The 15,612-nt window shown below is 49.1% G+C and overlaps 2 protein-coding genes across 12 annotated transcripts in view; both read left to right on the forward strand.

The window, feature by feature from the left end:
• Positions 1 to 7,595, forward strand: part of PUSL1 (pseudouridine synthase like 1) — a 66,014-nt gene extending 58,419 nt beyond the window's left edge. For all 4 annotated transcript variants that reach the window (XM_077837348.1, XM_077837346.1, XM_077837345.1 and 1 more), the window contains exons 7-8: positions 5,103 to 5,265; positions 7,438 to 7,595. In XM_077837348.1, coding sequence (XP_077693474.1) covers positions 5,103 to 5,265; positions 7,438 to 7,469 — 195 coding nt within the window. In that variant the 3' untranslated portion in view covers positions 7,470 to 7,595. The remainder of the gene's footprint in view (positions 1 to 5,102; positions 5,266 to 7,437) is intronic.
• Positions 7,596 to 7,738: 143 nt separating this feature from the next.
• LOC144276905 (lysophosphatidic acid receptor 6-like) lies at positions 7,739 to 15,589 on the forward strand. Of its 8 annotated transcripts, none has more exons than XM_077837340.1 (4): positions 7,739 to 9,397; positions 9,520 to 9,609; positions 10,476 to 10,579; positions 13,266 to 15,589. In XM_077837340.1, exon 4 carries the CDS (start codon positions 13,431 to 13,433, stop codon positions 14,466 to 14,468), a length of 1,038 nt encoding a protein of 345 aa, XP_077693466.1. In that variant the 5' UTR covers positions 7,739 to 9,397; positions 9,520 to 9,609; positions 10,476 to 10,579; positions 13,266 to 13,430; the 3' UTR covers positions 14,469 to 15,589. The 8 variants fall into 8 exon arrangements, with proteins under 8 accessions (XP_077693466.1, XP_077693467.1, XP_077693461.1 ...); XM_077837341.1 differs by having other exon boundaries at positions 9,523 to 9,609; XM_077837335.1 differs by having other exon boundaries at positions 7,739 to 9,609.
• Positions 15,590 to 15,612: the final 23 nt, after the last annotated feature.

Here is a 15,612-nt window from a genome sequence, read left to right on the forward strand (position 1 = left end):
CTGCTAGACTCTGTTCCTGGAAATACTATCAGCAGAAAGGAGGTTTCCTCAGCCCTCTTCAGAAGGGAGGTGCTGAGTTTTTTCCTGGTGGCAAGAGGGAAGAAGGGTCAGGCAGTAGGCAGCCCTGAAAGCTGGCTTTTGGGAGGTGCTTGTGTCCTTTGCTGCTGCAGCATGATGCACTGCATAAAGGGCAGGAAGGAGCCTGGGCTTTTAGTTTTTGTTTCTCCTTTTTTTATTACATTAGCAGCTCAGGTTGTGTCTACTCTGCTTTTCCAAGCTTCTATGGTTGACTGTGGAGCTTAAAGGATTATGGGATCTTAACTCTCAAGAATGTGTACCCAGAGCAATTGAGAAGAGGTGGGATCTTTTTAGATGAGCTGTGATAGGAGCTCCTAGGACTACTACAATTCAAATACTAAATAATCATAGAATATCAGGGATAGAAGGGACCTCAGGAGGTCATCTAGTCCAACCCCCTGAATCATATAATCATAAACCCCCTTTAACTCAAACGCCTGCCAAACATGCGGGAGAAAAGACATTTTTGTTAAAGTTTAATCGTCCCCTTGCCCCTTCAGTTAAGGGCTGAGAAAGTCCCAACTCAAGGGTTTTGGCTTCTCCAGCAAAATCAGACTAGATATTCCTGATATTTCTGTTTTTCGTTATCGGGTGGCACCATAAAGAAGCTAAATAAATAAATAGGGTGCAAGCATAATTTTATTGCCACTTTTATAGGTCACCAAAAAAAGGAGGATCCCAATGGCTGGAAATTCCTGATGCAAAGTTATTAACTGTGATAGAATTCCAGTTTCTCTAGCAGTTTTCATCCCCAAATGCTCCCCTAACTATGTACACACAGCCAGCAGCCCTGTGATCTGCAATGCAGCCACCTCTGGGTTGGCAGGGAGCAGCTAGAGAACACCGTGTGTGACAGTGAGCGGGAAGACACCAGGGCAAACCGTGCTCTTGTGACAGATGTCCTAGGGTCTTTCATAGCCAGACCGGACCTTGGTTTTTAAGGGTTTGTACAAAAATCCTGTACACACTTGGCTACTTGCATTAGAGTTTGTGTGTGAAACCTCCGTTTGTCCTGCTCTGATTCTTGGGGGTGAAGGGAGGCAAGATATTTAAACTCTTCTGCTGAGATGGCTAAGAGAGAGAGCAGAGGCAGTAGCAAGCACAGAAGGCGGGGTGAGGCAGCTTTTCATGGCATGGATGCGGGAATCATTTTCCCCTTGAGTTCATGCGGGGGAAGGCTGTGGGGGAGCTGATTGGTTGCTGGGGAGGAGACAGCGACACAGCTGAGGACAGGCTGCCAATAATATAAAAGGGAACATGTAACTTTTTAGTGTGCTTTTTGCATAAAAGCAAAATGGAAGTGTCCCCTCCTGTGAGAGGCTGAACAGCGCTCCCCGCAACCTGCAGGGCAGGGACCCTGAGCAAAGGCTAGACAACGTCTAGCATATCTACAGTGCCTTCCTTCCCCCCCCAGACCCCTACTGGGCTAGCTTTGCCCTTGGAAAGGCAGCCAGGAGGAGCAAAGGGCCTTCTCCTTGAGAGGTCTGGAGCCCTCGCAGCACCTGCTGACTGTACTGTTTGGATTATGGCCCATGGCCACCCGCTCAGGCTCACATTCTCGTAACGAAGCGTTGGGATAATACTAGGGCCCTGGGCATGTGGAGAGCTCGGCTGCTGACTGGCTCCTTGCACCACCTACTTGTTAATTTCGTCCCTCTCTTATGGCTTGTCTTCTAGACTGTGAGTTCTTTGGGGCAGGGACTGCCATGTCCCACGGCCTGAGGGGAGCCACTCTGCAGTGCTCTGGGCCGGCCGGCCTGCCTGTGGGAGCAGAGCAGAGTGCTTTGGACGGGCCAACCTGGGGCTTTCCGGGGTGCCCACCTTGAGATGCCTTAAAAGGGCCTGACATTCGGAAAGCACTGAGCATCCCTCCGACAGGATCAGCTCCCCCCTGATTCTGCCCAAGGCCCTTGAAGGGACACCGGCTGATGCGATGGTAGTGCCCATGGGTGGACAGTCTCCGTTTTGGGCATTCCCTCTTGTGGGAGCTGTGAAATCCCGTCATCTCTGTTCTCCCGCTGCACTGTGTGCTTTGAACAGGATCCCCGCCGATGCCCACTCTCCTGGCCCCACCATTGCCTTGCCTGGAGGGGACACGGACCTGGCTGTTGCTGATGGTTTTGCTGCTTGTTTGCTAGCAGGGACAGCTGTCCAGCTCCTGTGTGTAACTAACTAGCTGCTGGGCAGTCGGTGCCTTGAAAAACACAACAATGGGTTTCACTTCCTAGCAGCCATATGGAAACCAAAGGCCATCCCATACCCTATCACAGCTGGCTTAAGGGAATTGAGGTGTTGGGCCTGATTATTCTGATTAATGATTTGTATTACCATCGTGCCCATGAGCCGCATTCGTGGACCAGGACCCCAGCGTGTACCAACACGGAAGAAAAAGACGGTCCTGCCCCAAAGAGCGTACAATCTATCAGAGCCTCTCTCCTAACGAGCGACCGCACATCCTGTGGGCAGACCTCATTCCTACATGCATCCTTGGTGCTCTAGTTTTTAGCTTTGCTTCTCCTGCATGTTGGTAGATGTGCGGAAGAGCTGTCAGGCTGTCAGGCCTGTGTTAATGCAGCCGCTGCAAGCGGGCGCTGGCTTCTGCCGCCTGAGCCAGGCAGCAGGCCGTGCACAGCCTGCGTGCAGAGATGCTCAGTGCCTCTGGCGTAGGAGGCTGCTCGGGACAGGAGGCACTGATGACTGCAAGTACCAGCGGTAGCCCTGCAGCACCTTCGGTCTCAGGGACAGAGAGGGAAAGGACAACTGTTAGCCTAGATGCTCAAGTGATGGGTGTGTTCTAAGTATGACTTCTCCGGTTCTCCCAGTGTGGACGAAATCAGCGAGTGGCGGGGGGGAGGTGTGATATGCAGATCGGAGGAGGTGTTTGAAATGTCAGATTGCTGGCTGCGGGGGCATTTCCTCTCATCTGACTCGCTTGTTTTTGGCTTTTTGAGAGAGAAACGAGCCCCCGAGTCTCCCCCGCCTGGAAACAAGGTTGGTTGCGTAACTTGAGTTTGAAAGCCCAGCTCTGTCGCATGCTTGTTAGTTTCCTACCGCAGAGGGATGTGTGGGCACTGCTGCTCCTCGCCTCCGCTCTGCTCGCTCTCTGCCCACGCGTGCGCTCCAGTTAGAGGCAGCGTTGCTTGTAGCAGAACGTTTCAGCGTCCCCAGTGCTCTCGGTGTCGTTGGGGGGGGGGCTCAGAATATAATGCAGAGGGCCCAAGAATTTGGTCTGCACTTCACCCCTCCTCCTTTGGCCACTGCAGGTCGCTGGGCTGATTTGTGTTACTGGTGGCAGCTGTCACGGCTGCCTGCAGTCCCCAGGCACCACTGAGCAGGGCAGACGCATGGAGCCGGCAAATCACAGCAGCGGTAGTGCAGCCGGGGCCACTGCCTATCACTGCAGCGCAGTGTCCTGCCCCCTGCAGGCTGGAGATGGGGGCAGCTGCTGGAGCTCACCAGGGCATTGGGGGAGCAGGGGCCATGCATGAGGGGGTGTCAGAAAGGCGGGGTCTCAGGGCATGTCTACACGGCCGTGTAAGCCCAGGGTTTGCATTCAGGCTCACCGCTAACCCCTCTTCCGTGTACACACACATCACTCTGTTCCAGGAGGCTCTAAGCCTGGGTTCAAGCCCTATTGCTTTGCAGTGTAGACACAGCCTCCCCTGGACTCATGTTCTGGGAGTATCCCACAGTCCCATGGGCTGACTTTTTGTCCTCTGAATGGTCATGCTTGGTGGACAGTCCAGTTTTCCCACACGGCCTGCCCCAAAGAGCGTACAATCTTTGGGGCAGGCCGTGAACGAAGGGCTAGAGCGGCCGCATTGTGGGAGGGCGCTAGGAAGTCTGGGATACGCCTGGCTGGACTCGGACCTGCATAATGCAATGTAGATGCTGGAGCCCCAGGTTGGGTTTCGACGATTCCTAACCTGGGGTTACGAATGGGTGTAGATGCTCAAGCCCTAAGGTAACAAACCCAGAGCAGGCTGACTCGCGTTCTGCTAACCCTGGGCTTGCGTTGAGGGTAGACACACCTTGGGAGTTAAAAGAGCAAGGCCAAGGGGTGCTTCTGGGAGATGTGGAAGCTCCAGGCTGCCATATCAAGTCCAGCCCAGGTCTGTATGGACAGAGAGTCAGGGCTCTTTGGGATGACTGGTCTTGGCCTGGTTCTCTTTGGTTATGTGTACACCGCACTAAAGCACGCACGGCTGACCTGCGTCTGCTGACTTGGGCACGCGAGGCTAGGCTGTGGGGCTGCACAATCGCAGTGTGGGCGTTCGGACTCAGGCTGCAGCCCGGGCTCCGAGGCCTCGTGACTGGGGGAGGTCCCAGACCCTGGGCTCCGGCTCGAGCCTGAACGTCTCCACTGAAATTTTACAGCCCTGTGAGCCCAAGTCAGCTGACGCAGGCCAGCCGCGGGTGTTTCACCTAGCGGGTCTGTGCCGTGATGGAGCCCCTGGGTTGGCATCTCAGTAAAGAAGCCCAGCATAGAATAGACCACGGAGCTTGGAATCTCCTCCAAGGGCCGGAGCCCCCTTAATTCCCACTCAGGTCCTCTCAGGAGACGCCCAGCCCTTTGGGTCCGGACAGAGGTACAGGGTTAGCTGGGATGAGTGATGGGAGCTTCCCCCAGCCAGTGGTGGCACTAAAAATACCTGCAGAAGAGGCCCCAGAGAGACAACACGTTCTTGCAGGGGCCGGTTTATCTCACCTTCCTTTGAGTAAGGGGCTTAATTTACCAGTCACCAGTGCTGGAATTTTCTCAGGCCACTTCTTCTCAACCAGTGTGTGTTGGCAGGACTCCTCCCAGGGTGACAGGGACCGGGCATGCTGCCTTGAACTGCAGGGCGTGAAGCATCACTCGATACCCTAATTCGCTGGCCTGGTAGTTATGGGACATTACATGCCCCTGGGCCCTGCTGGTTTACACTGAAAGCATCAGGTGCCGGGCAGAGGGTTTTCACATCTGCTTTTTGCAAGGGCAACGGTGGGGCGGTATTTCTAAGCCGGATTCTCTGTCGTTTCAGGTACGAAGGATGGCAGGGGCTCTGGTAGCAGTTGGCCAAGGCAGGCTGGCTCCTTATCGCATAAAGGAACTATTAGAGATCAGAGACCCGCTGGCTTATCCACTAAACTCCATGGCTCCGGCAGCTGGACTCTTCCTGAAATCTGTGGAGTACGATGAAGCTGGTAAGTGAATCCATGGACTTCCCGTCAGAGGGAACACTGAGCATCGCAAGGCTCCTTCAGTGCAGTCGGATCTGCCTCTGAAGGCAGCAGTAACCTGCCCCAGCCTTGCAATCAAGACCGTCTGCGCCATTATTCGTCTCACAGGCTATTTATAGCCACATGCCACTGAGTGCCGATGTCCTAATGGGCGCTCGCTGCAATGTGACATCATGTTTCCTGGTCAGTTTCCTCCACTGGTAAAACATTCATCATAAAGTTTGCAAAGGGCATTGAGATTCTTGGATGAACGGTGCTCTGTCGGTACAAATGAACTAATGAAGCCTCGTTATACCCACGTAAGCGTTATGGCCGTTCTGATGAGGAAACTGTGGCACAAGGAGGGGCAGCAGCTTGCTCGAGATCACAGAGCAAATGAGTGGCTGAGTGAAGTTGAGGATCCAATAATTCTGGCACCTGTTCCCCTGCTCTAACTACCTGACCCCTTCCCTCCCAGAGACAGGAACAGAACCCAGGGTTCGAGACTCTTAGTCTCTTGCACGTAACAAATAGAGCTACTACCCTCTTTAAATATTTCACAGCGGGCTGAGAAGGGTAGTGGGCGCCAGCCAAATATCCAGAATTTGCTCACATCTTCATTCCCACCTCTCACTGGACTGTTACTGCACAGAACCTGTAATGATAAGACCTGTTGCTTAACCTGTCCAGAACAGGAGATGGAAATCCAGGGGGTTCCTGTGAGCAGAGACATGGTAACTATTTTAAGCTGTTTATTTCAGGTACTGCTTCATGGAAGTGTCCCCGCCCCGCACGGCGCCCCCCCCACCCAAAAGGCAATCTCTCTCTCTCTCAGAAGATTATGAATTCATACAATCCAAAATTCATATCCCTTGTAGGGAGGGAGGATATTAATAAAAGCGATTTTATTGCAGGCAGAATATGATAAGATGATGTCTTGATGGGGGAAAGACTATCTTATTTCTAAATCGAATCCGTGTGGACACTAATCGACACTGTGTTAGTGTCCCATTAAAGGGAATCCATGAAATCTTTGCCGCAAACATGTGTACTTGCTTCTGATGAGATTAGCGATCCGCTCCAAGAGAGAAGGATGGGGACATTGAAATAATTCCTAGCTCACTCGCCAAGCAAGCCTTGCCGTAGTGACAAATGCGAGCCACCATTGTGAAATGATACAATAATCAAGTACCTAACGGAGCTACTTCGTCCATAGTGCTCTCAGCCCTTTAGAAAGACGTGTATTATTGCGGAGGATGGGGAGACTGAGGCACGGAGAGGCAAAACTGACTCACTCAAAGTCACATGGGCTCCGTGGCAGAAGCACTGGAGTAGAACCCAGGTATCCTGACAGCTACACAGCGCTGTGCCCTAGCTGGCCAGGTCAGGGTTGAGGGCACAAATGATGGAGGGTGGCGATATGGAGCAGCTTGTGTAACTGGTGATGCTGCGTAGACCCCCAAGCTGTCCCCAGGCACATGGCAGCTGCAATGAATAAACTAAACTCAGTTTACTTCTACAGGTGGGGTGGGGACAAACGGACTTCAGTGGTTCACTTTTTACTGGCTCTCTCTGGGGCCCCCATCTCCCTGGAGTGTCCTCCCTGTGAGCTGCTGCTTCTCCCTGCAGCTCATTGTAGAATCTTCCTCTCCTCATTAGCCAGCAATTCACCCAGGGCTCGGGTGAACTGGTAATGAAGGATCCTTAACAAACACAGAGCGTCCATCTCAGCTAGCCCCACCGGCCCTCCCTGGCCCGCTCCGTTGCAGCCAGGGCTTGCTAAAGCTGTCAAGGCTCCCCAAGGCTCTGTTAAACTGGGGTTAGGTTTCAATCCCCACAGCAGCAGAGGAGGCCTCCTTTGATTTTTCTTGGAGGTGCCAGAGCAGGACTCGGGGAACAAAGAACAACACAACCCGCCTGGAGACAAAGCAGAGCTCTTGGGCGGGCCTTGAAAACGCTGCAGCTTGTCGGTTTTGGCCCGTTCTAATGGCACTTCTCCCAAGAAGCACTGGCTGCCGAGCCACCCAGCCATCTGCCCACGTGTGTGGGGACGGAGCCCAGGCAGGAAATGAAGAAACACAGAAACTTAAGTGCTTTCAGGTGGGGCTGGGTTTTTCTTTCTTTCCACATCAATGTTTTCCCTTTTTCTCCTCGCAGACTTGGAGACAGAAGGTAACGCAGCAAAATAGCAGCCCTGTGAGACGTGCAGCCGTGCCTGAAAGAACTCGGTTGGTGGGGGCCGTGTCGCGGAGATTTCCGGAACTCGCTTTGTATGCTGATACGCAGCCGGGTCTCAATAAACCCCATTGATTGTGGCTAGAGGCATCTCCACATCATTTGTCCACGTGCCTAGAGGCTGCCCGGGTGGAAGGATTGGTAACTCTGGGCGACGGACAGCCGGTTGGTTTGCAGATTCTAGGCTACTTGGGTCATTCCACTGGATGCGCACTCACATACTGTCTTCCCCTCGCCCCCTGCCTCCTCCAACATACAGGGAAGGGACCTGTGTGTGGGGAGGGGCGTCACTTCCCCAAGGCACAGACAGAATGGGGTCAGACCACAGTAGGCAAACCTTTGTCTCCTCTCTACCCCTATTTTTAGTAATCCCTGTCCTCTTGCAGACCAGCAGGAGACACAGTCGTTTATGTATGGATCATGAAGGCCCAACTTGAATCGCGGGATGATTGTCAAATAATCGCAGCTGAGCTGCAGACAAGACATGGAAAATTGCGGAAGAGTAATTAATTGTGGTCATTTGGAAAAGCCAGAGAAGACCTATTTGTTTAAGAAAAGTTTGCTAGAACAAGTATTATGTTATGCTCGCAAATTTTTTTGATAATCTGACATTTTGCTGCAAGTGTATTACAGTTATTAATGCGCAGTGGTGACAGTGGGAGACCCAGCCGCCCGGGGCCGACAGCGGGGCAGCCCAGCTGCCGAGGGCTGGGGACTAGCAGCTGGGAGCTCCTGCTGTCAGCTGCCTGGCTGACAAAATTGCGGTGGAAGCTGAATTTGATGATGATACAAGAGGCAAATCAGAATCCAGCTTGCTCTTGGATCACTTCAGCATGCGAGCTGGTGCTGCGGATTGTTTTCTGCTCTTATCAGTGCACAAAGCACACGTGAATCAACACAGGAGCATGTCGGGATGGAGAACACGGGTGCCTTTTTTTTTTTTTTTTAAATCAGGATCATTTTTTGTGACACTTAAACCTTAAGTTTAGCCTATTTTATGACTAGGTCTGATACAATCAGCATCATATTGTGTGTTAATTGGCCTGGCTTGTGAATGGCACCGAAACACCAGCCGTCCTTGAGTGGGACTCTGTTTGCAAAGGCCCATGCTGCAGGCGGTTGAGCATTGACTTCACTGAGAGCTAAAAGTCAGACCGAGGTGTGCTGGAGGCTGGCCTGTTTTGCTGCGCATATTATGCAACAGTTCATTTTGGTGGCAAAAGTTTTTGGCAGAGAGACTGAAACAAGAGTTATTCTTATATAACATCATCTTGTTCTGCCTTTTGCTTTCTCTCTTTTAAAGCTTTGTGGTGTCTTATGGCTTGGTTGGTGCAAACTTCAGTGTCTTGTGGTTCTTCCCAAACGAAAGCAAACGTATCGCTCAGTGAAACACTAGTGCGTGGCCGGGTCCTGCTGCAAAAATCATCCTTAGTGCACAAAGAAAGTGCCTAATGTCAACTTTATTAATTAGCCCTTCCTCCTTATGTGCCAGTGTTGCAGTTATTGAGAAGGACCGGTGCAACTGGCCAGAGAGAGGGTCAGATTGTCAGTGACTGGGGGGGGGGTGGTTTTTCCCCCCTCCTTCCTCTGCAGTGTGTGGATGCAGGTGACCTGCCAAGATTATCAGGGTCTATCTCACTTACTCATTTCCCCGGCATTTGCAGCGACTCTGCGCATCGGTGCATCTTAGTCCCTCCCATTCTCTGCCTGTGGCACAAAGTCTAGGTTCCCGAGGGCTGTAATATTTGGTTTCCTTTTGGTTGCTGGGTGGTGGTGGTGGCTTGTGATATACAGGAAATGAGACTGAACTCTAAGACCCTGTGATAAGCTATCTCCTTGGCTGCAGAGCTGGTGTTCAGAGCCCTACAGTCTGCTCCTCAAGGTAAGAGGGTGCTTTTTGTTACTGGGGGGATACTAGATAGCCAGTAACCTATTCAGACAAATGAAAAATCCCATTTAATACTTAGTTGCGAGACTGTACAATGTGCATTAACTCTTTGACAGCAGGGTTGTGAGTTTGTGATGGCAAAATGAAGTATTTCATCCCCTTACGGTTTATCAGTAGAACCACTTCTTCCACCCGCTGAAGGAGAGGTAAGAATTTTCCACTTTATTCTCTCCCTTCGTGCCTAGCGGGTTGGTTCCTACTCACTTTCTAATCCCAGTTACACACGGGTGAGTTGGGAGCTGCATTCTTAGCACTAACAGTAACAACCACTGGCAATTCCAAGGAGCCCCGGAAAATGCCACACAGTCGGGAAGGTTAACGTCGGGGTCTCAGTAGGGGTGGTGCTGACTGCATCTGCTTGTATAGCTTTGGGCTCACCCTGTCATTATCCTAGAGACTGGACATATTGCAGAACAGTTAAGGGACCAGCTGTCATGTTGCTTTGGACTCACCTGGGTATCTGAGTGCCACATAGATACAGACACACAGGAAATCTGATGCTATAGATCAAATTTAGGCAACTGTTTCCCTGGAAAGGAGTTGACCAGTGGCCTAAACCTTCCCACATCATTGCCATTTCTCCTTACCAAGAAAAGCATTGGTTAAAATACAGAAAAAATCACAAGTGGAATGAATCTGATTTAGGCTCAGGCTAAAGTCAAGTACTAGCCCATGGTTTGGAAGCATTCGCATTCTCTGCTAAGGAGAGACCTAGGGCTGTGTAGTAGCTCAGGTGCCTGTCGCAGTTGTGAACTAACATGGGACTGTGCCTTTCACGAGCTGGTGCACGGAAAGACTGCCTTTCACGAGCTGGCAAAACTGAAACTCATCTCATTGTAGTTTCGCGTGACACATGCTGGGCAACGTTCTGTTCACCTACCCGCCGATTCAGAGTATGAACTGCAACTCTTGGCCTACCTCTGCACTTCCTGTGGTTTCTCTCTGCAGAGCAAGGTGGGAGGTTTTTGCTGTATGCTTTGCAATGTGACTTTATTCTGGTGCTTCACTTCAGACAGGAGAGCTCAGCATCAAGCCTCTGCTTTGTGAAGAGTCTTCACAGGATCCAGTGTGTTCGTTGCATTTTTCGCGTGAGATAAAATGGCCTGGGGATGGTGGGTGAGTTTTTGTTTCTTTCACTTCCCTTTCTTGATTTGTCATGAGACGCCGCGTGGTGCAAGACGAGGGCAATTGGCAGGCCAGGCTCTCTGGCTGTCCATCAATCCGGCCACAAGTGCAGGCTCTAAAATTACAGCCTCTCTACAGATGTTTTTACCAACCCCCCACCCCCACAGCTGCCATCTTGTTTCTCAACTTGGGTAAAACTAAAACCCTCTCATCATCTGTCTGTCCAATAGCTGAACGACCCAACTTAACTAGCTAGAGGATCTGGTGTTAGTTGGTCAGTTCTACGTTCAGAAGCTACCGCCTTATACAAGCACTTCTAAAGTAAAAACATCTAATCAGCATGATCCTTGGTTTAGCGTCTGGATTTTTTTAAAGGAATGCCACCATCTTAATACAAGCTGGAAAGCCCCTCTCCAAATTATCAGGCTGAGTTAGTTTTGCAACACCCATGGTAAATGTTTGAAAATAACCTACCATCTTATATGCTAATTTTTTATTTATTTATTGCTTTAAATATCTTGTTATGCTGTTACATCCTTCTACTTGGATGTAATCTGCATTGGACATTGCACTCTGACATTGGGAATGCATTTCTGGTGCTTTAAAAGGGATGCTGTCAAATCACAGTTTGACCTGAAATTTGAATTTTGTAAAAACAAGGGTTTATCCTGTGACTAGCAGAAATGTTTACATTACTAACAATGGAAACTTCTTTTCCAATCCAACAGACCTTTTCCTCTTCACTACCAGGTTTGCAAACCAGAACTTTTGCACCAGGGAGAGCTTGGCAAGTGAAACTCACAATGGTGTTTTTCATTATCCAAGCTGAAATGCAAGTAGTAAAATGGGTGCTGATAAATAGGGCAGAAAGAATTGGGGTTTTTAAAGGGATGTAGGCACTGGTCCTGCAAGCTGATTTACTAGCAGAATGGGGGCTGTAGGGTAATAGGAGAACCATCAGTAAACAATTTAGTTGATTTATAATAGGGAGAAGTTGACCGTACCTGGGGAACTGACGGGGAGAGTTTCGCTGCTACCTCTACCCGCTTGTGTATAATGAAGACACTTTGATTTATTTACTTCCGATGTGTATTGTGATGCTAAATTGTTTGTTTCGTAAAGAGCTGATGATGGAATGTCTTCAGTGTTATTTCTTCCCTCTCTGATCCTCATTTTGCTATAATTAATCCAAAGCAGGTTCACTTTAAGGGAGTGGAACATCTAAACTGAGTTACTCATCTTACCAGTTCTGAACTTAATGACTTCTCAATGTCCTCTTTCAGTGGGGCAGACCTGGTTTCTGATGTCTACTTAGATGGTGGCTTTAGCACAGCTGTGCAAGATTGTACTCACAGCAGACAACTAGAATATTAGTCACTGTTTTCATTGTGGTAATGCTGGGCATGTAGATTTTGTGCCTCGGCTAGTCATTTCTCAGCCCCAGACTGCTTGAGAAGTGAGAGTTTTTGAGATTTTCCTTTAACTTGAGTGGGTTGGTGTTGTCAGTTAAATATCTAAAAATGACACTTATGGGGGAAAAAACTTATATTTTCCTGCATGATGCTACCTCTGCTTCTTACGGACTTACTCAGTCTGCTCTGTCTGTCATTCGGTTAGTGGGCTGTAAAATTACTCTCTCTTTCCTCCTATTTCCTTTAGACAAAGTCTACAACCTATTCAAAACCCCACTGCTCACTTCATTTACTAGTATCCTCTCCACTCACACATCACCCTGGCTGTTCCTCAGATGGAGAATTAAATTTAAGATAGCTCCAAGACCATTGCAACCTCCTTGTCTGTGTGCATGAATCAGTACATTTGTTTTAGGCCTGCTGCAATTTCTTGGTTGTCCTTGTCAGGGACAGGGTCAAATCATAGAGTTGTCACTGGGTGTTTAGATCCTGCTCTGGTGAAATGTTCTGCCACAGTGTGGTTTTGCAGTTATTTCCCTTTCCCCCACTCTGTTATCTGAAAGACCCACACCAACAGATTGTGTAGTCAGACTTGCTGTTCACCCCGTCGTGCCAAAGTGAAACTATTTCCCCCCACCTCTCTAATCTGTTATAACAATCTTTGGTGCTTCTTGTAACAACAGGACAAGTGAGGGGACTGACTGTGCCCCTTTAATGTATAATGAATAGTAGCATCTACTTTACTAGGGCCTCCCACCAGAGGATCTCAAAGCACTTTACAAACACTGCATGAAACCTCACTCCATGGCGAGGTGGTATCCCAATTGTTTCAAGAGGTTATTTGTATTACAGTAGCAGCTACAGGCCCCAGCTGACATCCAAGCCCATGTGTGCTCGGCTTTGTACAGATACATCACAAGAAACAGCCCCTGCCCTGAAGAGCTTGCAGTCTAAGACAAAGGGTAGGAGGGGCAACAGGTATAGAGAGGTAAAATGACTTGCCTGAAACAGAAGTCAGGTCTGCTAGGCCCAGTTCAATGCTCAAATTCACACAACCACTCCTAAATTTAGATGCCTAATCTCTGAGAACTGGGGCTTGGCTTGCTCCTGTAACTGGTCTCCTCCAGCTGCCTGTTAAATGTAAACGAGTTGGGGGCTGCGGCTGCTGAATCTCAACCAGTCTCCTGTTTTAGGGGATATTTTTGATTGTAACTTGACAGAAAGGTCTTTCCTGACCACACTAATGCTTATTTTTATCTTATTAGGCTTACTGAGCGTAGAAGCTTTAGCTACATTTTTAACCAGAACTGGGTGATGTAACAACTTGAGTTCTCACAGAGAGCTCCTGGAGCTTTGGACGTGCTCATCTTTGGAAAGAAGAGACTGATCTAGGCTATCCCCACAGAACTTGTTCTCCTGCAACAGAAAGCATGGAAAACACTTCGTGTACCTTGGCCAGGGGACACTCTAATGCAACACTAGTTGAAGCAGACTTCCAGTACCATCTCTTCACTGTCATCTACAGCATTGTCTTTGTCCTGGGACTGCTAGAAAACATCTTAGCTCTCTACCTTTTGACCTGCAATGTCAAGCACACCTCGCACTCCATCTACCTCATCAACCTAGCTGTAGCAGATACCTTGTTCGTGTGTATATTGCCCTTTAAAATCCATTACCACCTGAACCAGAACAATTGGATCTTTGGAGACATGGCTTGTAGGATCACTGGGACCTTGTACTACATCAACATCTACCTCAGCATTGCCTTCTTCACCTGCATTTGCATGGATCGTTACATTGCCGTGCTGCACCCCTTCACCTACATCCGGATTAAAGTCACCCACTACATGACAGTGGTCACCAGCTTTTGGCTCACTGCTGCAAGCATCACGATCCCACTTATCCTTGGGGGGCCCCTTCACAACAAGGGCACAGGGAACAAGACTGCCTGCTTTGAGAACTTCTCGCTGACCAGCTGGACCCATCGCATGTTGCCCTACAATGTCTGTGCCTTGCTGTTTGGCTTTGTCATCCCGTTTGCCGTCATCCTCATCAGCTACCCTCTCATCGCCAAGCGGATCAACCACACCAGACACAGCATTCACAAGAAGAAGGCCTTGAGGACCATTTACCTCATCCTGCTCATCTGCATCCTATGCTTCCTTCCGTATCATCTCACTCACCTACTCCACTTCCTGATGAGGGTCCAGCTCATCCAAAGCTGCCGGTTTACTAACTTAATTTACAAAATGCGCCGGGTCACTTTGGCCCTGGTCAGTTTCAACTGCTGCCTGAACCCCATCCTGTACTACTTCACTTCTTCCAGCAAGCCATGGCGGCTTGGCCTCAAGTTCAGATCCAGATCCAAGGTTTACACCATCTGTGACAGAAAATTCAATGACTATCCTTGTAAAAGCAAGCCAGCAGTGAGACCACCAACACAGCAATTGAATGAATTGTCTTTTTAAAACAAGGTCAGTAAGTTATCCACCTGGACTCTGAGGAGGAGTATTCAGGTGCTGTATACGCATACTCTTTAGGGCAGGGATTATGAATTGAATTTGTTGGTGGTGTCAGTCCACTTCCTAGGAGACCACAGTCCGTTACAGCCCCTACCCCTCTCCAAAAGTCTGTTAATGGGCAAGGGTGGGCTCAGCAGACAAGAAGTTTTTCCCCCCTCAGCTCTAAAAACTGAAGTCCTATTTATACACAACACAGGCACATCTGCTAAAGGGTGTCAGGCAATATTTCAACTTCAATGTTACTTACTAAGCAGTACCAAAAAAAATCCTTTGTTTGGAAAGTGGTGACATTGTATGAAATATTTGACAAATTATCCGAACCAATGGACCTGCACCAGTATGGTTTGGTATACCGGATACTTGACTGAGTCATTCCATCATCTGCAGCCTTCTCAGGTATCCTTTATTTTAACTGCTATCGAGGCGGACTGGGACGCAGAGGGCTAGTTCTAATACCAGTTGCTTTGCAGGACATTGGCTTATGATTGAAGCTCTGCCCATCTATAAAATGGGAATAACCAAGCACCTCCCTGTTGTCCCATTATTTGCTGAACATTGTGAAAGTTATTAAGAGGAAGAACATCCCTCAGGTAGAAAGCGCTTTCTAAGAGACCCCTAGGGCATACAGAAGCTCCTCAGCTATTGTTCACAGCAGTGTATGCATATGTGGTTAACTACTTAAATATCATGCTTGTTTTAACCTCTTGGGCCTACTTTTAAGTTCTAACCCCCTATCAGTGTTCTGTACTGTTAAAGTTGACAGCTGACCCTATGTTCAATGCAGAAGCAACAAGATAATTGAATCATTTTGTTCACAAGCAGCTGAGTGAATTAAAATACTGTTAAGAGGAGCATCTTCCTGTGATGTTCTTATGTATGTTGAAAAAGCAAAGCACTGTCATCCAAATGTTCTTTTTAATATTACAAAAATAAATGAAGGGAAAGACTTTGAAAATCTCTTACCATGCTCTACAAGGAACTCCAGTCAAAGCTGCTCCAGGTAACTTGATGCAAACAGCTTGCGCAGTAATTGATATTTGTGACTGGCTTTGCCAGTGGGAGATAGCAGTGCTGCTAAAGCAAAATTTTG

This window comes from Eretmochelys imbricata, chromosome 18 (genome assembly GCF_965152235.1).
Source record: "Eretmochelys imbricata isolate rEreImb1 chromosome 18, rEreImb1.hap1, whole genome shotgun sequence".
NCBI lineage: Eukaryota > Metazoa > Chordata > Testudines > Cheloniidae > Eretmochelys > Eretmochelys imbricata.